This window comes from Anomaloglossus baeobatrachus, chromosome 5 (assembly GCF_048569485.1).
Source record: "Anomaloglossus baeobatrachus isolate aAnoBae1 chromosome 5, aAnoBae1.hap1, whole genome shotgun sequence".
NCBI classification, from domain to species: domain Eukaryota; kingdom Metazoa; phylum Chordata; class Amphibia; order Anura; family Aromobatidae; genus Anomaloglossus; species Anomaloglossus baeobatrachus.
This window is the reverse complement of record NC_134357.1, coordinates 354,094,592-354,118,357: the sequence shown is the minus strand read 5'-3', so window position 1 is coordinate 354,118,357 and position 23,766 is coordinate 354,094,592. Positions and strand designations below refer to the sequence as shown.

At 39.7% G+C, this 23,766-nt stretch overlaps 1 protein-coding gene across 4 annotated transcripts in view; it reads right to left on the bottom strand.

Annotated features, from left to right (window-relative positions):
• Window positions 1-256: 256 nt before the first annotated feature.
• Window positions 257-23,766, bottom strand: part of TOX2 (TOX high mobility group box family member 2) — a 163,912-nt gene continuing 140,402 nt past the window's right edge. For all 4 annotated transcript variants that reach the window (XM_075349919.1, XM_075349920.1, XM_075349922.1 and 1 more), the window contains 6 exons: window positions 22,744-22,983; window positions 20,990-21,217; window positions 5,779-5,859; window positions 5,012-5,407; window positions 3,576-3,706; window positions 257-1,227 (listed from right to left, as the gene is read on the bottom strand). In XM_075349919.1, the coding sequence (XP_075206034.1) occupies window positions 1,191-1,227; window positions 3,576-3,706; window positions 5,012-5,407; window positions 5,779-5,859; window positions 20,990-21,217; window positions 22,744-22,983 (1,113 nt within the window). In that variant the 3' untranslated portion in view covers window positions 257-1,190. The remainder of the gene's footprint in view (window positions 1,228-3,575; window positions 3,707-5,011; window positions 5,408-5,778; window positions 5,860-20,989; window positions 21,218-22,743; window positions 22,984-23,766) is intronic.

The following is a 23,766-nucleotide window of genomic DNA, read 5'->3' as shown; positions in this document are numbered from 1 at the left end:
ATATTTGTTTTTTATTAAGATGCCTAATAATTCTGCACAGTAATAGTTACCTGCAAAAACAGATATCCTCCTAAGATAGCCAAATCTAAAAAAAAACCCACTCCAACTTCCAAAAATATTAATTAATATTTATGAGTCTTTTGGGTTGATTGATAACATAGTTGTTGATCAATAATAAAAAAATCCTCTAAAATACAACTTGCCTAATATTTCTGCACACAGTGTATATTACTTAAAGAAACAGAAACAAACACAATTTCATTCCCATTTTTCAAATGTTTTTATTAAAAAGAAAAGTCAAATAAGCAGTTGTGAAACAAAATGAATATTCTGACTGCACATGAATTCAGCGCAGATCGAAACATAAAAAAGCAGTTTTATTATTAAATCAGAAATTCGCTTTGTATCTTTTTCTTCTCATAAATAAAATTATTGTCAACAGTTTAGAATAAGGTGAAATTATGGCTGAAAAAAATAGAATAAATTCATGACTTCGCACAGATAGAAATTATTTTCATACTGTAAAAATTAAAAAATGAAAAAAAAAAAGAAAAAGAACAAAAATTTGGCAGTATTTTACACATCCTATGTATAACTAAAAAAATGTGCTACAATTAATATAAAATGCTTTTACTATAAAGTAAGCTACTCCTTTATTTCTATACACAAAGAAAATTGTAAAGATGTCTTGAGCACAGTCCTAAACCACATGATAAATCTACTTACAACTATTCAACAAATTATATTTTTCATACTTTAATTTTTTTTATCACATTTCCATGGTTTTTTTTTGTATATTTGCACATTTTATGTAGGTATTTGTTGTTTTCCCACTTATAAGAAGTATTGTTTGGTTTCGGTGGGGGGTGGGGTCATTTCAAATATACAATATTAACAAACCTCTTTACATATTTTATATGCCCGGATGAACTCATCCCCATGCTTTCCATAGCAAATATGGTGGTCACAAGAGGTGTCTCTTTTGTTCTTTAGAAGTTATGGGAGCTTGGCTTCTTGCTTTCACCAAGTTTATGTCTGCAAACCAACCAATTCTTTAAAGCTTGCTAAGAACAAACCACTTAAGTTTGCTCTTCTTGGTGACTGTGCCATCCTTGTTCTAGATGTCCAGTGCTGTAGACTCTCTGAAATGTCCATTCCTTCAGCCTTCATTTACAAGTTTGCTTGTGGTTCTAGGTGAGGTAGAGAGACTTGTCTCCTGGCAGAGTACTTAAAGGAAACACGAGAGATTCAGATATTGGTTTTACAGTTTAGTTATCACCATGCAAGCATGTTTACTTAAAAAAAACATATTTTCAATACTATTTTCAGCTTTAGTGTGTTTCTCTTTTACAACGTGGAGTAAGGAGACAATCAGGATAAACTGTGGTTCCTCTGCGTTGCCTCGATGAAAGAAAAGGACTCCAAATGGGTTAAGTTGAGAATGGTTTATTTGACTACGTGTTTCAAGGCCATCCAGCTCCTTCCTCAGGACAAAATCATAGTCTACCTGAGGAAGGGGCTAGATTGTTTTGAAACATGTAGACAAGTAAACCATTCTCAACGTAATCCATATGGAGTCCTTCTCTTTTATCAACGCAGCGCAGAGGAACTGCAGTTTATTTTGATCGTTGCTATCTCAATCTGTCAGATACGCATAGTAGTTGTGTCACACACAACTATCCTAGGTGAGTTGATAATAATCTTGTCTCTACCCCTATTGTAGCCAGTTAAGACCCTATTGCGCTTTTATTTTTCTACCTTAGTTTTCTCCACAATGTGGAGTAAAACATACAAAATGTCAAACCTTTTTTTGCCTTGTTATCTACCATGGTTTCAGGTGTTCTTTGTAATTAAATATTTTTTGAGTACTGTATAAAAGGGTTATTCCCAAAATACCAAGTTATCCCCTATCCAATAGATATAGAATAACGTGCTAATCACATGGAGGTCCGACCACTGGGATTCCCAGCAATCTTGAGATCAGAGCTTTGAAATCTTAGGAACGGGGAGTTGATTCTAATGCTTTTGTTTTAAAAATATGCTACCTCCAAATCACCTCCATGTAGGAATCCTTGGATGCTGGGTGTGCCAAGAAGCTACTCTGCAATACCAATGTGTTTAGATACAGGGCTTGGCCAGCAAACTTAAAGGCAATCTGTCAGCAGGTTTTTGCTTTGTAATCTGAGGACAGCATGCTGTCAGGGTTAAAAACAAAGATCAACCATGCCTCTCTTATCAGGCTGTGTGCTACTGTTTACTTAAACTAAAGGCTTTATCACCTAGTCATTACCATTACTGGAGTTCAAAATCACTTGCATGCATGTCAGTCCTGAAAATGTCCTCATGTGATTTACACCTCATTGTCAATGTGCAATCTTTATTGAGAGTCGGTGTGGATGGGGCAGTTCCCTAGGGTCTACTACATAGCTAAATTTAAATGCATTGATTGTGTCAGAATGGCTGCAGCTAGTAATCTATGTTAAACATTATTGGATTCAGAGTCTCTGCCTACATTTCATTTACAAACATGTTCAATGACGGATATAAAACATACCTATCATGGTCTATTGTCTATGGGCAAAACAATGGCAACATTTCTGGTTTTGTTTAAATTTTTTATTTAAAATCGCCAATTAAAATGAATAAATGTGTAAAAACATCTCAAATAACATTGGATATCATCCATGGGTCATCTGAATGTTGTCTGTGCTATTCTAAGTCAACCATGTTTCATTGTAACAGAAAAGCAGATCATAGTGTGTGAAATAATGCACCTAAAAAAAAACTGTAGTGTACTTTTTTTTTAATTGAATGTAATTTTTTTTTTAAATTTAGTACAATTGTGGTTATGCCTCTGATTTTATAGATTGTTCAATAACAAATCAATACTGGTGTTGTAAGTTATGAAGTTAAAGTTCTAAAAACATTGTGATAAAAATCAATTCAGAAAGAGGTGATCGGGGATACCGCAGTTCGTCTCCAATGGCCATAAATTGGTGAGATAAAGGGGATTTTAAAATACAACACGTTTCAGCTGAGAATCAGCCTTCTTCTGGTATATATGATCTTATATACCAAAAGAAGGCTGGTTGTCAGCCAAAACGCGTTGTATTTGAATAATTTGAATAAATCATTTTATTGATATCTGGGATAGTAATCCCACTTATCAGATAATTTAATCGCCATTGTAGACAGCGAGCGCTATCACTAATGAACTTTTCTTGAATATTTCCTCTTCTTGGATTCCCACTGGAGTATTAGTCTGCAGCATATCGGACAAGCTGTACTCCATTCAGCCACTTTCTTGGAATGGCTTTGTGAGTAACCTGTATACACTTCTCCCAGGTGAATGCAAAATCCTTCACTCACTTTAAGAATCTTACTAACTACCTACTACGCTGAGATAGCGCCTCATTGTCTTTTTTTTTCATCCTTATCAGGCAAATTTCCAGTTTCAAATTCAAAAAGAGAGAACGAAAAGAAAGATTTAATTTTCTTGCCTATAATACAAATCAAGGCTGAATTTTTCGAGCGCATTGGAAATCGACCGTCTTTGTGTACTTAGGAGTACTCACCTGCAGTGGTTGATCCCACACTCTCTGCTGGGAAACTCATTGTCCCACTCTGTGCTTCCAGGGGGATTGGAGGAAGCTGGGGATCGTGGGCCAACGTTGCTAGGAAATTCTGATGGGAGGTGTGAGAAGTCCTTAGAATAATAGTGAAAAAAATGCAAGAGTTAGAGTTGATAGATATAGGGTCTATTGACAAAAAAAGTAGGGACGACAACAGACTAATTGCTGAAGCAGGTTAAGGTCGATTAAAGTGAGACAGAGACATGGATGTTCTAGTTCTGGTGTTCCAGACTTTTTTTTTTGGAAAGAAGACAATTTTTTTTATAAAGCTAAATATATAGAGTCAAACTAACTTAAAAGAGAAATACATATGACCCAGTGATAGATATGTTACTCTCCCTGGTGCCACTAATGCACTGGTAATGACCACTTGAAATGCACAATCAGAGAGCCTGGAGAAACTTGTGGCTTCAGAGCCACTGGATGAAGAATATTGCCATAGAAAACCTTACAAAAATTAGCTTAAGGCTATGTGCACACTAGAAATGTCCTTTTTCTCAAGAAACTTTCTTGAGAGACATTCCAGGAGTTGAAGATTCCCGCACCTGCGGGAAAAAAACGCACCAAATCCGCGGTAAAAACGCATGTGTTTTTACCGCGGATTAGCCGCGATTTTACCACGATTTCACCGCGGATTTTCCGCAGGTTGTTCCTGACACATGCAAGTATAGAAATTCCGGGGGTATTCCGCAGGTAATAATGGACATGCTCATTTTCTCAAGAAAGTTTCTCGAGAAAATTTTCTCAAGAAATTTTCTTGAGAAAAATCCGCAGCATGCGCACAGCTATTTTTTTTACACATAGGTTTTGCTGGGAAATGTTTGCAGAAATATTTCTAATCTTTCTCAAGAAATTTCCACGGCAAATCCGCGGGTAAATCTGCGGGTAAAACGGTCTAGTGCGCACATAGCCTAAAGGGGTATTCCCATCTCCAAGATTCTATTCCAATATGTAGTAGGTGTAATAATAAGAATATAAGCAAATACCTCCAATTAGAAAAGTAGTATAGTTCCCCTGATAAGCTATTTTGCTCACCTCGTGCAGATCATTGCAGTAAATTAGGAATCCATAGTTATAGGAACTAACTTTCACTATATGAGTGGTCATAACCATGCATACCTAAGCTACTGCAATGCCCTGCACATGAGGTAAGAGACAGAGCTAATGAGGGGAACTATATTACATTTCTAACTGGAGGTATTTGCTAATTTTATTAATATTACACCTACTACATATTGGGATAGGATCTTGGAGATGGGATTACCCCTTTAAGATACAGAAAGTAGGAATATAATTTACAGAAAACAAAAGACAAAAACATAGCTGACCATGGAAAACCTTAATGAGTTAAAAAAATCAGACAGCATTAGCTTCCTTACCTGTTGACCTGTGGGAGATGAACTCATAGGTGACTGTAGTCCAATGGATGGGGGAAGGATGGGTGGCTGTGGTACTTGCTGCATATTGAGGGACTGATTAAGAAGAGAGCTGGAGGGGTGGCGTAAGTGCTGGTGGAGGGGAGGGCTTATCTGAAAAGGTGGTGGAGGTGAGGCACTGATGCTGGGCAACATGGATTTGGCATTGAGGCTTCGGGAGAGACTTGGGTGAGGATGACTGCGGTAACTTGGCAGGTCTGCTGGGGACAGAAATGAAGCCAGGCCTGGATATGGTGATGAAGATTGTGGAGGCAGATTATACATGGACTGCTTTGGGAGAATCATTTTGGAGGGTTGACTGGGTTGGGAATTTTTCGTCTCTCCTTGGTCAGTGTAGCTCTAGAGTAATAAAAGTAATAGAAAAGTCATATACTTGTTCAATATATCCACATATACTGTATAGGAAGAAACAATGTGGATAATTCTACACATTGTGTATAGGAAGCAAGTATTGACTGACATAAATAATTTAATAAATAATTTAGTGATATAAATCCCACATTTAAAAACATTCTTGTTATAATGCAAACAGAATGTACCTCATACCTTAAAAACAGTACAAATAAAAGTGTGTAATATAATTATAGCAATGTTTATACGCCAAGTATAGTCAGTGATATTGAACTGGAACATAGTGTTTGCTTCTAAATAATGCAAGTTATTGAGGGAATTCCCCGGGGACGGACATTAATATTATTTCGGTCTGTTACCTTGGAAACCAGACTTGCTCTGTAGGCTGCAAGGGCCTTCAAATATTCCTTCTTGGCTGCCTCGGTCTTTCTCTTGTAGGCCTGCGATAAAACACAAGTAACCATTAAGAGGTGCAGATGTGTCTTAGCTGCACTATTGCTTTGTTTCTAGGTGGGGTCATTTTAATCTGATAACTATTGGCATTACATGGGTTGTGTTTCCAGAGTGCTCGGTCTATCCAGTTGCTTTCATTAAAGGAGTTTTTCACTTTCAGGAAATGGGACCCCAAGTGCCATAAAATAGGTAAAACAAAAGACGTTGCAGGCACCCACACTCTGCAGGTCCAGTGCTCGTTTGTCACTGATGCTTTGGTCTTGGTATTTGGGCTGCAGAGGAGACGTTACATTGATCCAATTACTTAGCTCAGCAACTCATTCCGTCTACCTGAGTCCAGCGCCAATCACTGAACTTGGCGGCTTGTGTTGTCTACCTTGGCATAGCTGCTGAACTCAGTGATTGGCTACAATGAGGATGCGTGCTGTCAATGTAATGTCTCCATTGCAGCCAAAAAATCAAGACCAGAGCAGCTGAAAATATGGCTTTGGACTTGGGGAGGCTGAGTATCTTCTCTGCTTGTTATTTTACCTATTTTGCAACATTTGGAGTCTACTTTCTTGCAAGAGAAAAGCTCCCTAGTTTTAGAAAGCAATGGGGAACACACTGATAGTTACAGAGAAGGACAATGGAACACCTCAATGAAGGTTACAGGGGAGCACAATATAGCACCTGAATGAAGGTTACAGGGGAGGCCAATATAGCACCTGAATGAAGGTTACAGGGGAGCACAATATAGCACCTGAATGAAGGTTACAGGGGAGGCCAATATAGCACCTGAATGAAGGTTACAGGGGAGCACAATATAGCACCTGAATGAAGGTTACAGGGGAGGCCAATATAGCACCTGAATGAAGGTTACAGGGGAGCACAATATAGCACCTGAATGAAGGTTACAGGGGAGGCCAATATAGCACCTGAATGAAGGTTACAGGGGAGCACAATATAGCACCTGAATGAAGGTTACAGGGGAGGCCAATATAGCACCTGAATGAAGGTTACAGGGGAGCACAATATAGCACCTGAATGAAGGTTACAGGGGAGCACAATATAGCACCTGAATGATGGTTACAGGGGAGCACAATATAGCACCTGAATGAAGGTTACAGGGGAGGACAATATAGCACCTGAATGATGGTTACAGGGGAGCACAATATAGCACCTGAATGAATGTTACAGGGTAGGACAATGTAACACCTGAATGAAGGTTACAGGGGAGCACAATATAGCACCTGAATGAAGGTTACAGGGGAGGACAATATAGCACCTGAATGAAGGTTACAGGAGTAGACAAAGTAACACTTGAATGAATGTTACAGGGAATAACAATGTAACACCTGAAAGAATGTTACAGGGGAGGACAATATAACATCTCAATAAATATTACAGGGGAGCACAATATAGCACCTGAATGAATGTTCCTGGGGAGCACAATATAGCACCTGAATGAATGTTCCTGGGGAGCACAATATAGCACCTGAATGAATGTTCCTGGGGAGCACAATATAGCACCTGAATGAATGTTACAGGGGAGCACAATATAGCACCTGAATGAATGTTCCTGGGGAGCACAATATAGCACCTGAATGAATGTTCCTGGGGAGCACAATATAGCACCTGAATGAATGTTACAGGGGAGCACAATATAGCACCTGAATGAATGTTACAGGGGAGCACAATATAGCACCTGAATGAAGGTTACAGGGGAGCACAATATAGCACCTGAATTAATGTTACAGGGGAGCACAATATAGCACCTGAATGAATGTTACAGGGGAGCACAATATAGCACCTGAATGAAGGTTACAGGGGAGCACAATATGGCACCTGAATGAATGTTACAGGGGAGCACAATATAGCACCTGAATGAATGTTCCTGGGGAGCACAATATAGCACCTGAATGAATGTTCATGGGGAGCACAATATAGCACCTGAATGAATGTTCCTGGGGAGCACAATATAGCACCTGAATGAATGTTACAGGGGAGCACAATATAGCACCTGAATGAATGTTACAGGGGAGCACAATATAGCACCTGAATGAAGGTTACAGGGGAGCACAATATAGCACCTGAATGAATGTTACAGGGGAGCACAATATAGCACCTGAATGAATGTTACAGGGGAGCACAATATAGCACCTGAATGAAGGTTACAGGGGAGCACAATATGGCACCTGAATGAATGTTACAGGGGAGCACAATATAGCACCTGAATGAAGGTTACAGGGGAGCACAATATAGCACCTGAATGAATGTTACAGGGGAGCACAATATAGCACCTGAACGAATGTTACAGGGGAGCACAATATAGCACCTGAACGAATGTTACAGGGGAGCACAATATAGCACCTGAATGAATGTTACAGGGGAGCACAATATAGCACCTGAATGAATGTTACAGGGGAGCACAATATAGCACCTGAATGAAGGTTACAGGGGAGCACAATATGGCACCTGAATGAATGTTACAGGGGAGCACAATATGGCACCTGAATGAATGTTACAGGGGAGCACAATATAGCACCTGAATGAAGGTTACAGGGGAGCACAATATGGCACCTGAATGAATGTTACAGGGGAGCACAATATAGCACCTGAATGAAGGTTACAGGGGAGCACAATATAGCACCTGAATGAATGTTACAGGGGAGCACAATATAGCACCTGAACGAATGTTACAGGGAAGCACAATATAGCACCTGAACGAATGTTACAGGGGAGCACAATATAGCACCTGAACGAATGTTACAGGGGAGCACAATATAACACCTGAATGAAGGTTAGAGGGGAGGACAATATAGCACCTGAATGAATGTTACAGGGGAGCACAATATAACACCTGAATGAAGGTTAGAGGGGAGCACAATATAGCACCTGAATGAATGTTACAGGGGAGCACAATATAACACCTGAATGAATCTTACCATCCGTGTACAAAGAATATAAATACAGATCAATATATTCATAGGATGAACAAATGTATGGTCAAGCATTAGAAGTTATTTTACTCTGCCAAATTGCTGCAGCTGTTGCTGCTACTGCTTCATTTATCTAAGTGATGCTTGCAAAAATCCTTGTGCTTGCCAGTGTCTTTTCTCAAATAGTATAGGCCGGACTGAGGGATTAAAGAGTATAGGGGAGACCAACTTGATTGAGGGGGAGGGAATTACGTAAGAAGGGGGTTCATTTTGGAGGAACAAGTAGGTGTGGTTAAGGAGCAGTATAATAGGCATAAATATTGTTAAAAAGGTGGGCAAACAGCCAATTCATTAACCTACTATTCTTGCTTAATAAACCATGATCTAATGATATACGATAGTTTATATTAGAATTTATATATATTTAAAATCAAACATACCAAAACTGTTACATTTTTATCTGCTAATGGAACTAGTCATAGATGGTGAATGCTGAATGAAATACACTGAAAATAGAGTACATTGTATTATGTGCTTTGCTTTATGAGCTGCTCAAGTGAACCTGATAAATTTTACTTGCCACTAATGTTATACTGAAGTAGATTTCTCCTGAATCAAGCTATAAATGTGACGCGTGTTAAAAGGAATCTGTCTGCAGATTTTTGCTATGTAATCTGAGGACAACATGAGGTAGCTATGTTCTGTTGTTTACTAAAACTGAACGTTTTTCACCCCAATGATTTTATCATTGCTGTGATTAACTGGCACGCAGGCACTCTCCAAATCTGTCCCCTCCTCTGATAAGCAGCTCAATGTCTTTAGACATGGTACATAGAGAGCTTGGTGTGGGCGAGGTTAGCTTTTTAAGATTTGTTGCATGGCTAAATCTAAAAACTCTGATTGTGTCAGAACAGCAAAACCCATTAAACTAAAGGCCCTGTCACACACACAGATAAATCTGTGGCAGATCTGTGGCAGATCTGTGGCAGATCTGTGGCAGATCTGTGGCAGATCTGTGGCAGATCTGTGGCAGATCTGTGGCAGATCTGTGGCAGATCTGTGGCAGATCTGTGGTTGCAGTGAAATTGTGGACAATCTGTGCCAGGTTTGTGGCTGTGTACAAATGGAACAATATGTCCATGATTTCACTGCAACCACAGATCTGCCAAAGATTTATCTGTGTGTGTGACAGGGCCTTTAGTGATACATCGTTGGATTTAGGGTCTATTTGCCTACCTTTGCTGCTCTCAGTTGAGGTAGCAAAAACCTGCTGACAGATTCCCTTTAATAAGTGTCTGATTGTATGGATCATCATGAAATGATCACAGGAATGTGGGTCCCACATCCCACATTTGAATGTGCACTGCCACTCCAATTTAAGTCTATGGGACTGACAGAAATAGCTGAGTGTTGAACTCGGCTTCACTGACTTCACATGCAGCATTAGAGACCATGCCCAATCACCACTTTATTCAAGCAGGGGACATAGGAGCTCTTGATTGGTGTGGTTGGGTTTCAATTTTGGAGAAATCTATTTAAAACTATATGGAGAGCGTCAGTTATTGGGGGAAAAAATCAGACAAAAACATCTATAATTACAATAAAGAGGTTTTCCAGGAGTAATTAAAAAGGATAAATGAATAAAATATTTGTCGTTGTATAAAAAGTCAGAAACATGTTCAGTTTGTTTAGTTAGTAATAGAGGCTTGTTTTGGCTAGATTGGTATTTATATATGAATGGCTACATGGCTACAGTTCCATTATCAGAAGCTCACTTTAGACTGTAGGTAGGATGGTGTTGCTGGCCGCTCATCACCAGCGTTGGGTGGTGTAATACTGTATATTGTTCTCCCCGTGTACAATGTGCTTATTTATTCAGCTTGACAAGATATTGGAGTCACGGTCCGTTTCTTCAGCATTGGCATCTGGTTGTGGTACAGCATGAAAATCCCTCCTCTGCTGTTCTACAATCAGCTTCTGATGCTGAACCCACAGCCCGAGTCTCCAAAATCCTGGCAGTCTAAAGGAGCACATTGTATACGCTCAAGCTTACTCCTAGTCTGTATCAATGTACAGTATTGTGCCCCCCTCACCCACAAAATGGTCATAATAATATGTTTTTATTATTTTTATTAGAAGACACAATATTTTCTGATAAAAAAAGCTAAAAACCCCCAAAGATTTCACTAAACCCTAGCAATAATTGTTGACTTTTGGGAGATGGGGCTACTTGCTTGGTCTGATTGGCTTCTATTCCCACTAAAGGCTTCACTGTGCCAAGCACTAAGCAGCACACCCTTTAACACTAGAAGTCCCAGAAATTTCAAGCTCCCCCCTGAAGTCCCGAAAGAGGGTCAAATGACCTTTAGTCCAAACTGAATAGAAGTAATTAGAAACTAAATGGCTAAACTCAATGGAAAACAACAACCTCCTGTGGTGCGACAGTAATGGCCTTAATTACAGAACAAAAGACGGTGATTATAGGATGTTAGCTAAAATCCTTCAGGTCATTCGACCCGTCTCTGGGTTCCAAAGGTAGAAATGTTAAATGACTCCTCTCTGGGACTTCTAGTGTTAACCAGGTATAGGAGCCAAGGAGACTTGTCAACAGTGCCTACTATTCAGAGATTTCTGCCTTTTATTGCTGGTATCCACCAGAGGGTACGGTAAAGTTATTAATTATTCCCAAGAGAGTCCCCTAATTAGGTATATCGCAAATAACTAGCTAATATAAAGATATCGTTAAAAATAATATTTACAAATTTATATATATATAACGCTATTGATTCCACAGCGCTTTACATACATTGGCAACACTGTCCCTATTGGGGCTCACAATCTAAATTCCCTATATGTATGTCTTTGTAGTGTGGGAGGAAACCGGAGGAACCCACGGAGAACATACAAACTCCTTGCCGATGTTGTCATTGGTGGGATTTGAACCCAGGACCCCAGTGCTGCAAGACTGCAGTGCTAACCTCTGAGCCACCGTGCTGCCCAAGAACTTAGAGGTTTGTTGGAACTGGAGGTAAGATTTCAAGCACAGGGGCCAAACTTCTTAAAGGGAATCTGACACCAGGTTGTTGCTACCCCATCTGGGAGCAGCATAATGTAGAGATAGAGACCCTGATTCCAGCGATGTGCCACTTACTAAGCCGTTTGCTGTCATTTTGATAAAATCAATGTTTTCTCTGCTGCAGATCTAGCAGTTATACAAAGCTCATGAATACACTGGACTACCTGGCAGCAGGCCAAGTAGTCCTATAATGATAATTTCCTGCTAATTAAACATTAATTTTATCAAAAGTACACTAAGAAGCCCAGTAAGTGACACACCCCTAGAATTAGGATCTTTGCTCCTACATTATGCTGCTCTCAGATGAAGTGGCTAAAACCTGGTGACAGATTCCCTTTAAGGTTGCAAGTCACTTTTCAACACAACAGGTTGCTCCTAATAAACAACTGAAAATAACCTAAAAAATATATGGCCAAGTGATACCGCACTTACATTAGACTGAACTGATATTCTGGAAAGAAATTCTAGTTAGTCTCTGATGGTGGCACTAGCTGGATAATAGCTGGAGAATCAACAGTTGCAAAAAAAGCAAGTAGCCCAAAAAAAATCACATGTACCTCCTAGGCCATGGGTTGCAGATGTTTCTTCGTAGAAGTCTCCTTTCACGTTCCCACGATCAGTGTTGTTGAATTATTGAAGCTGCAGAATTTCTGCACAAATTCCCCAACTTAGATTACTTGTGTTTTTGATTGTGTTTATTCTTGCATGCGTTTTTGATGCGTTTTTAAATAAATAACTGTGGATAGAAAAGCGCAAAAAGGGTCTTACCCAGAAAAAACAAAGGAGAGATCAACAGGGCTGGTTGCTCACCTTGTGTGGTTGTGTGACACACAAACAGTAATACAGGCGAAATGCAGCTGCCACAGAATCCACGTGCCCTAAGGCCAAATGAGAAATACTGGAACAAGAATAAAAACCGTGGAAGAAGAACCGAGCTGCTGACAAATATAGATCCAGTACACCGGATTATTTGTCAGAAATTGTTTATTTCTACGCGTTTCGAAATGAAACCCTACTTTGTCTTCAAGAAATCCACAGAATCGGTGGGATTTCACTTCAAAACGCGTAGAATTAAACCACCTCTTTTACATTATCCGGTGTATTAGATCTACATTTGTCGGCAGCAGCGCGGTTCTTCTTCCACGGGTTTTTATTCTTGTTCCAGTATTTGTCTTTTATCAAAAAGCAAAAAGAAAATATCATTACTTACAGCAAGATGGAATTGCAGCTGTATATTGCTCAGGCCAAAAGACTACTACTACTCCAGCAGTATACAGCTAAACCCCCACTAGGTGGAGGCATCACAGGTGCAGGGAGAGCCATTCACACACACTTCCAAAAATGGAGGAGGTAATGGCTGGATGGTAAAACTGCACACTAGTGGCTTGCATAGAGCACTGTTCACACTAGCAGACGCACAGTCACAAACCCGCAGCCTATTAGGTGACGCCCATACTATTAGATCAGGCGGGCTGCCAAGCCGTACCCCCACTGCACGCTACATAGGGACAGAAACTCTAATGGCAAGGCCGAACAAAAAGGGGCCTGGCTGTATCCTGTACAAACAAACATATGAGGTTTTATTGTTAGCGTTATGGCCATAAGACGTATGCCTACAACCCCGTCACGGGAACCTCATGCCAATATTTGTCTTTGATGTGTTTTTGATGCATGCATTTTTGTCTCAATAAAGTTGGTTGAAACACAAGCAACAGAGCAAACAGGAAGTTGCCCCAAGCAAAAAAATACAAGTTTATTATAACTGATTATAGTGGTATAAAATCCTGCATAATTATAACCTTCACACCAAGCGTCTGTTTATGCATATTACCTATCTAGCTGTATCTTTATATATTTTTGTGTCTGTATTTGTGTGTTTGTGTATTGGAATGTTGACCTCTTTGCTTTGGGCAACTTCTTGTTTCTTCTCTTTGTGTTTCAACCAATTTTATTGGTACCGGATATGTTTTGTTTAGAGACTTATTTTGTGTGCTTCTACTGTGTAAATGTACTAAAAACACATATCCATTGTATTACCTGCGGATTTTCTGTATGTAATGCAAACCTATGGGGAAATTCCGCCCTGATAGCTCAGCGTACCCGCAAGAGAAATTGACATGCTCCGGCTTGGAAAAAAAAGTACCGCAGGTCAGTTTACGCAGCGTAAATAAGAAGCACAGTGGACATGAGATTTCTATTAATCCCATCCACTTTGCATGTACTGTAAAACGCTGTGTTTTTGACTCGCAGAGTCAAAACCGCGAGTAACACTGATCATGGGAACGTAGCCTTGCCACCTAAAAATACTGCAGAACATATGAAGAACCAAGATACCTAGATTTATGGACAAGCAGCTATGTTTTCCTTCCGTTATCACTGTCAATACATGGTCCTACAGAATATCAGAAGTCCCTGCACATGTTCTCATCGCCATAAAGTACATTTTACTTCTTTCTGTGTTACTGAACTGAACGCTACTCCTGCCGTGTCTCATACAGTATAAAACCCAATTCTAAATGCATTTTCTTCAGACAAGTGTTTAATCCAGTTTTGAGATCTATCATTACAGTACTCTGACATGAGGTATTGTTGGAAGCGTTGCTATTCACCGCGTGTTCTCTTATGGAGTGTGCGGCAATAATCCTATGAGCTCTTTGTCTTATGTTAGCCTTTTAAGCATGAAATGCTCAGTCCTTACCAACAGTAACCACATTTGTCCAAAGATTCCTGTAGGAATTATAGCTATGATGCATGATGCTACAAAGCAGTGGATCAGTAAACAGCAAAGTATAAAAAAAAACCTTATAGTATCACGTATATGTTCTATTGTAAAGGGAAGCAGTCATCAGACATTTTGTGTTACATGCATTTAAAAATAAAATAAAAAAATAACTTTTTTTTCCATTTCACAAACTGTATTGAAAATAAACCTCCTATAATAGTAAACTTGCAATTTCCACACTGGTCACTGGGGCTTTTTTTAGACTTATACTTCCTATCCTTACAGGAAATGTTTTCAGCAAGGCTCCATAGGGCAAGATTACAATGACAGGTAATGCCTCAATATATTTCTGATAACATAGGGATCTATCAATCTCAAGGTCCTGCACCCAGTGCGAGATGGACTGAGCTTCCCCTACCACGTTTTCACCAGAGCCTTTGATTGTGAGGATGGACTTCGCTGCTGGTAGATACCAGGTACCAATCCAGGGCAGCAGCTGTAGCAGCTGACCCTGGGGCACAGGGACGCAGGTACGGGATTAAGAGTAACAGGTAGGATGGGCACTGGTTTGCAACACAGGATCAGGATCAGATGACAGGTTTAGGATCACAGAACAGGTACAGGCTCAGGCTCACAAGTGCACGGATTCAGGTACACAGGATGAAGAACACAGAACAAGTTCAGAAACAGGTAGCTGACACCGCATCTAGAAGGCACAGAAACTAGCTATGAAGTAAAATTGCTCAGGCACCTTCCTACCAGGAAGGGTGCCTTAAAAAGCCAGTGCCTTCCAACCATATGCCGCAGACACTCCCAGAGTGTGCACATTGCCACTTTAAGAAGTGGGGAGCGTGCACACATCCTAAACATGTTACCAAGAGACATGCACAATATGCAGGTCCTAGAGACTGGAAGCTGAGGCGGGAACCAGGGCAAAAGGAGCACATGTGCGGCCATGGGAATGAGTGTAACAGTGTGTCCCTCCCCCGTCTGTGCTTATGGTGTAATAGTCTGTCTCTCCTTGACTGTCCTGTATGTACTACTGGTGAGGGATTGTTTGTTCTTCTCAGCATGGGACTTCTCCAATCCACAACTTGGTAAACAGAACAGAGCCGGGAGTCTAAAGTCCATTCATGTATCAAATGTCATCAAATGTCCAGGTGGAGTTGGGCCCACCTTAGGGGCTGATCCCAGGAGAGAAGAACAATGAGACCCATGTTAGGTCAGTTAGTTGGATCTCGGCTGGAGAAGGATAGGATCTATAGCTGAGGCTAGATCCTAGAGCCTGTGTATGGACTGTTACAGACTGGAGATCAGTGGCCACGTGGGATTGTGTTTTGTTGTTCACCCTGTTGGACTCAAGGAACTCATATAAGGACCATTGCCATATTTTCCCTGGCGTTGGAATACCGGGAGGCGCCCCTGGATCTTTTGTTTTGTTGTGGACTCCTTGCAGACTTTAAGGATTTATATTTATGTTTGGTGCTTTATTTTTGTGGTTCCAATAAAGCCCTTTGGATTGTTCCTTGACCTGGCATCCCTCACTGCCCTGTCGCATACCCCGTGACAAACTGGTGGCAGCAATGGGATCAGAGCAGAAAGAATGGAGGACAACGGCCCATTAACATTTGGAATCAGAACCTCAGAGTACAAGAACTGGACTGTGGTGAGCCTACAAACAAAGGCCCGTGAATTAGGAGTCGGCTACAAAGGACTCTCTAAGGAGCAACTAATTGAAGCATTGGAAAATGCTTGCCTGCAAGATGGCACCGAGGAACAATTTCCAGCATGTTTATGTGTACTTGACAAGCAACCTGTTGAGGTCACTAGTCCGTACACAAATTGAGGGGGGAAGGGGTTGTAACAGTGTGTCCCTCCCCCGCCTGTGCTCATGATGTAATAGTCTGTCTCTCCTTGACTATCCTGTATGTACTACTGGTGGGGGATTGTTTTTTCTTCTCAGCATGGGACTTCTCCAATCCACAACTTGGTAAACAGAACAGAGCCAGGAATCTAAAGTCCATTCATATATCAAATATCATCAAATGTCCAGGCGGAGTTGGGCCCACCTTAGGGGCTGATCCCAGGAGAGAAGAACAATGAGACCCATGTTAGGTCAGTTAGTTGGATCTCGGCTGGAGAAGGACTAGGATCTATAGCTGAGGCTGGATCCTAGAGCCTGTGTATGGACTGTTACAGACTGGAGATCAGTGGCCACGTGGGATTGTGTTTTGTTGTTCACCCTGTTCGACTCAAGGAACTCATATAAGGACCATTGCCATATTTTCCCTGGCGTTGGAATACTGGAAGGCGCCCCTGGATCTTTTGTTTTGTTGTGGACTCCTTGCAGACTTTAAGGATTTATATTTATGTTTGGTGCTTTATCTTTGTGCTTCCAATAAAGCCCTTTGGATTGTTCCTTGGCCTGGCGTCCCTCACTGCTCTGTCGCATACCCCGTCACAATGAGTGCATTGGTGTTCCTGCCAGGAGGGACAAGCGGGGCACTGCAGGGACGCTGGCAATACTCTCAATAGGAGATGCCAGAGCTGACGCTGATCTTCTTTAGTTCAAAATGAACTGTGCACAAGCTCAATAAACACTTTGGTACAAAAGATATGATTGGGACCTGGCCATTGTGGCTACATACATGTGTTGTTTCCTAAAACAACAGGAATTATGTGTCTAAAAAAAACCTACTGGCCAGTGGGAAAAGTGCAATGTTTCAATACCTGATTGGGATATGTTTAGAAAAAATGAAAAACAAATTGTAAAAAATATTTTAAAAATAGATTTAATGCAAAAACCTGATTTAACAATAGGCCATTTTTTATGATAGCTTTCCTTTAACTATTTCTGTAATATGATTTTACATTCTATTTATCGGTTTGATGTCATCTACTAAGTAGACCAATTTTATTAAAATTTCCTATAAGTTTTTGTGGCTATCTGAAATCTTCCAGATTCCCATATGACCTATTTAAGAAGTAATTGGAAGTAAAAAAAAAATCTTTTTCATATTCTGTTGATATTTATTTAACGCGAGTAGCAGCCAAGTAAAGGCTATTAAATGCGTTAATATCGTGTTATGTGATGTTCTCCACTAGACAGTAGTGTTGTGGGACAGAGAGGGGCTGATTTTTTACTATTTGCTTTGAGGTAACTGTATATATTAAAGCAACACTAAATCTAGAAATTAATAGTAAAAATACCTCATAAAAAATAACCCATCCATTTGTTAGTTTGTATACATTTTCTCAAGCTCATAAGGAAGCTCTGCTTCTAAGACTAGAGTCACACAGCCATATTTTTGGTCTTAGTGCTGGAAGAGAAAACTTCGGATTACACTTGGACCAATGTTATTCTATGGGGCTGTGCTTGTCTGTTTTTTCCTTAGACCAACTGTGTCCAAGGAAAAAAAAAAATCACAGTAGGCATGATTTGCATCTGTAAAAGTCAATGGGTCCGTGGAAAAAATTGAACCGAACTTGGATGACTTCAAAGTGCGGTCTTATTTTCATGAACTGACAGAACGGAGTAGATGGGAAATTTTTTTTCTCTCTCCTCCACATCTGAGAAAATCAGATTACACTCTGACCACACTCTGATCAAACTGATTAGAGTCTCATCAGAATGTCGTTAGCAGAACTGGACCGATTTTCGTGGATGAGAGAAAATATGGTGGTGTGACCCTAGCCTAAGGGGTATTTTACACGCTGTGACATCGCTAACGATTTATCGTCTGCGTCACGGTGTTTGTGACGCACATCCGGCATCATTAGCGACATCAGTGTGTGACACGTACGAGCGACCTTCAACGATCGCAAAAGTGCTAAAAGTCATTGGTGTTGGAGAGGTCATCCAAACACCAAATATCGTTGTCTGGTGAGTAGCCATGTTGTCCCTCGTTCCTGTGGCATCACACTTCGCTATGTGTGACACCGCAGGAGCGACGAACATCTCCTTACCTCCGTCCACCGACAATGAGGAAGGAAGGAGGTGGGCAGCATGTTCCAGCCGCTCATCTCTGCCCCTCCTCTGCTATTGGACGGCTGCTGTGTGACGTCGCTGTGACGCCGCACGAACCACCCCCTTAGAAAGGAGGCAGTTCACAGGCAACAGCGACGTCGTTAGGCAGGTAAGTACGTGTGACAGGTGTTAGCGATGTTGTGCTCCACGGGCAGTGATTTGCCTGTGACACACAACCGACAAGGGTGGGTACGCTCGCTAGCGATATCGGTCCCGATATTGCAGCATGTAAAGTACCCCTTAGTCTTAGCCATTTTTTCCTGAGTACCTGAACTGAAGAAGCTTAAAGGATTTGTCCACTACTTTGACATTGATGGCCTATCCTTAGGATAGGCTATCAATGTCTGATCGGCCAGGGTCCGACACGCTGCACCCCCGCTAAACAGCTGTTCTTGGCTCTTGTGGCGGCAGGCGGCCAGTTCTGGCACTGCTCCATCTTCTGATAGCGGCCGCGGCCAGGTACTGCACATCCACCTCCTATTGATTAGAATGGTTAGCGGGGGTGTGGTATGTTGGACCCCGGCTGATCAGACATTGATGCCCTATCCTAAGGAAAGGACATCAGGGTCAAAGTAGTGGACAACCTCTTTAATTAAAAGTAATGGAAGGAAGTTTTGGCAACAAACTGCCATCCCAAAGCCCAAACATCTGCACAATATTCCTAACATTGCTTTCACATTGAATGGAGATGAAGGGTGAGGGAAACATACATAAGGCAATATTAGTTCAATCAGAATGGTGTACATTCTGGATGCAGTAGGGTGTTCTTGTTGAGTAGACATTCAGCAAATTCAATAGTACAGAGAAGTTCAACGCACTCTCCAGATCGATACAATTATTGTGAAATGTAATTACTTCTTACAGTAGAAGCGCCATCTTGAAGTTATTCGCATTTATATGTAGTAGGCATATTTCAACTCCTAGAACTTTTTCAAATTGTTGTAAGATTTTGGACACCTGGTATTGTGCCTTTTGTGTATAAATGGGATAATCACTATTGATGTAAAAAGTAATAAAACTTCACAAAAATGTCATTGATATAGAGAGTGCTGTGAAGCCTTATATAATTGTAGTTTGGTACAAAACATGTAAGTCATGGTTAGGGTGCTCGATAATGGAGCCAGCTCCGGAGCTGTGCCTGGTCCATAAAGGGCAGATGACGATGTAATACATATGTCTGCCTGTAACAGCAGGTGGGCCCTCTGCTATTTAACAATTTAAATTTGCCTGCTTGTTGGCACCAACAACCCCCCACTATCATCTGGAACTGATGGGTTTTGTAGCCAGGTGTCTGCAGAAGGCCTCTGTTGCTGCCATCTTGGTACGCCTCTGAAGCTCAGCTATAAGCTGAGATTCAAAGGAGATCCTGATTTATATTATATACTGCAGTATTGTGCTATTTTAGTATATAGTTTAAGCCAGAGGTCCCCAACCTTATTGGCCTCAAGAGCCACATTCAGGTCTGAAGGAGTGTTGTGAGCAGCCTTCAGCTCTCGCCACCCCCCACCACACAGTAGTGACACCCATTACGGGTATAATCACAGTTCCTACATTACTCCCATTCAGGTCTGCTTTTCTATGTGGGGCTACTCACAAAAGTTGCCATGTGGAGACCTGCTCTTCTTTCCTGATTGCTAGACTTGGTACTTATGTGCTAAGTTAGAAGACAGCCTTGAGCCACAAATCAATGGCCTGCAAGCCACATGTGGCTCCTGTGCCACAGGTTGGTGACGACTGGTTTAAGCGATCAAAAGATCACAAATTAATGTTCCTTTTGGGGGAATAAAAACATAAAAAAAAAAAATTAAATGATATAAAAAATATCTAAAAGTGTCAATCACCCCCCTTTTCCTAATTCTAAAATAAAGAAATAAGAAAAATCAAATAATAATTAAACATATTCAGCATCCTTAAAAGTCAGGTCTATCAAAATATAAAATAATTTTAAAAATACGCTGAACACAAATTTCCATTTTTTCAATTTGTCGCATGTACCCCAAAATGATATGTATAAATAAAAAGAACTATGGTTCTCAGAAAATGGTGACACAAATATTTTTTTCTAAATAAATTTTAGAATCTCTATTTTCTGCTAAAATAATAAAATGGACAAGTTTGGTATCATCATAATCGTACTGTCTTAACAAATCATGTTTCTTCCATTTTTAGTACTTAATATTGTAAAAGGAATGGTGTCATTCAAAAGGAAAACAAGTCACCCAAAAAAGTCCTCATATCTATCTCGACAGAAAAATAAAAAAGTTATGCTTCATAGAAGATAAAGAGGGGAAAATGAAAGCACAAAAATGAAAAGTCGGCCTGTCCCATAGTGATTAAATCTCATAAGAATGTACTCATGAATGACACTCACTTGTTTTTGCTCTTCGCCCAGGCTGTCCCACATAGAAGCAACAATTTTGGATACATCTCCAAATGTGGCATTGGGGTTCTGCCCCTTGATTGCTGCTTGTGTGTCCCTAAAAAATAAAGCATAGGCCGACACAGGCTTCTGTGGCTCATTTGGATCCTTCTTCTTCTTTTTCTTCTGGTTTTTTGGCTTTTTACCCAGGTCAGCAGAAGGTCGTTTCTCTCCAGCAACCTGAAAATCAGACACATTGTTGTTCCATTGTGGCTTGTTGGCTGTTGAGGGTGGAGACCTAAATACATGATAATCTCTACTAAGACTAAGTACAATTGGGCACTGGCCAAAAAGGCAATTTTCTAACATCTAAATAACTCTGAATGTGCAGAACTAATGGCTGATTAGTTGCAAAGGACTAATTATAGAGGTTATATATACTGTACGTATAAAATATAGTTAACACTTGAATTTAATTCTGCCTATTTTTACTTTTCTAGAAATCATACCGTATGTAGAACTGCTTACCTTATACTTGCTACTGAAGTGAAAATAAATCACTAATTAGAGTACATTAAAGCCAAAATCTTTATTATAAATGTAATAAAAGTATCTATATATTAAAAAGAATAAATAGGACACTAGAAAATAAAAGCTACTACATAAACAACGCACGACACCTAAGGAAGCCTTATATAAAACGTACGTTGGGGCGATGGAGACCTCCTTTACTCCTACCGCTTCCATGAAAATACAGAGAGAACCCCTTCCCTTCCTTTTCCTCTAAACTCTAATTTCACCACCATTTATCTATCACTGTATAGATTTACTATTATTAGCATGTTCAATTTGTCTTGTGTGTATGGGTATATATATATATATACTGTATGTATATATATATTTTTATATATATATATATATATATATATATATATAGTATATATGTATATATATATATTTTTATTTTTATATATATATATATATATATATATATATATATATTACCGACATGCTACTTTAAATATTTTTAATATTGGGCTTACCCGCCAACCTATAACTTTCTAGTGCTAAGCTCATACTGTATATATATATTTATGTGTATGTATATATATATATATATATATATATATATATATATATATATACTTTAAATCTAAAGGGTGGTCTATACATATGGATACACCCTGGTAATAAAAGAGTAAGGTTGAATTTAAAATGGCGGCACGCACGCATGGGCGTCACGCAGCTTCAAAAGTTTTGCCCCTTCCATGCATTCTATCAGGGTGTATCCATACTTATGGCCCACCCAGGGTGTATCCATACTTGTGGCCCACCCTGTACTGTTCATATTTATTATTGCAGCATTTTTTTATTTAATGTTTAATATAATATAGGATTATGCTAACCCTAAAGTGAATACTTATATTTTATCATCTATGACTATGATGTAACTTTTTAGATTTTATTGCACTGGATTTATCCAACTATTTTTTGGAAAGGAAGGCTTTATTTGTCTATTAAGATTTAATATTTGTTCTACTTATATGCGTTTGTCTCCCTTTTGAGAAGGTACCTTTATTTTCTAGTGTCCGTACTATTTATCCTTTTTAATATATCATTTTAATGCATTTATAATAATGATTTAGGCTTTAATTTACTCTAGTTAGTGATTTATTTTCACTTCAGTAGCAAGTCTAAGTCTAAGTTATAGCCTTGTCATTACGATAGTATTCCTTGGGGGATTATCTCTCATGTAGGCTGCTTACCTTATAGTGGGAGTCCGTGTCCTCCTCCTGGGTGGAGCTCGAAGGTGAGGGTGTAGCCGATTTACTACCAGGTGGAGAAGGTGATCCGTGAGTAACTCCACTCCTCATTCCCATTTGGGAGATAAGCTGCGACTGGCTGAGTGCACTCATGTGACTGGGGAGCATTCCAGAACGGTTTATCAAGGAAACTTGATGATTGGGATCATAAGAGGATCCTTCAGAGTGGACCAGCTCCTGTATCTGAAAGTTAGAAATAAGTAAATATGAGTAAAGTATAAAAAAATATAATAATATATATTATATTATATTATTATGAAAAATATATCATTTTTGGTATATATATATATATATATATATATATATATATAATGCAATTGTTTACCTGGTCAAATATTCTCACCCTCATCACTTTTGTCACTGTGCAATTGCAAGAATTTTCATTGCTATCAATCCCATCTACTAAACCAAGATCAGGCAAATATTTGTCCTACACCCATTTATATACCGTATCTATATATATATATATATATATATATATATATATATATAAAATATATATATGTATGTATATAGACTGTATGTATCTTACTAGGATAACTCTAGAGATGTGTTTATAGCATATATATTATAGTGTGGACAGTCATACAAAACACGGACGATCATTACCGCTTCATAGTGACTAATATAGATATAAAATAGACATCAGTGCAGTTATGATTTGCATAGGATATCATTGAGATCTTACAATATGTAATGCAGAGTCCAAAATATAATCTATGTGGTTTACCAAACAGTCTTTAAAGCACCACTCCACAACCATTATTTTTCCCACTGCTGTAGTGGTTCTTCTAATTTAAGGTCCCTGCCCCAGGTCTTATGTTCAACCTCCGATGCCTTTGCCCTCTATCGCTGCCGCGCCCATGGTTTTCAAGCAGTTTGCAACCTGTCGGCTACTCCAGTGTTCCATAGAGAGCGGGCAGGTCACTCTTCAATGCAAGTCTATGAGAGCCTCGTACTGGCTCT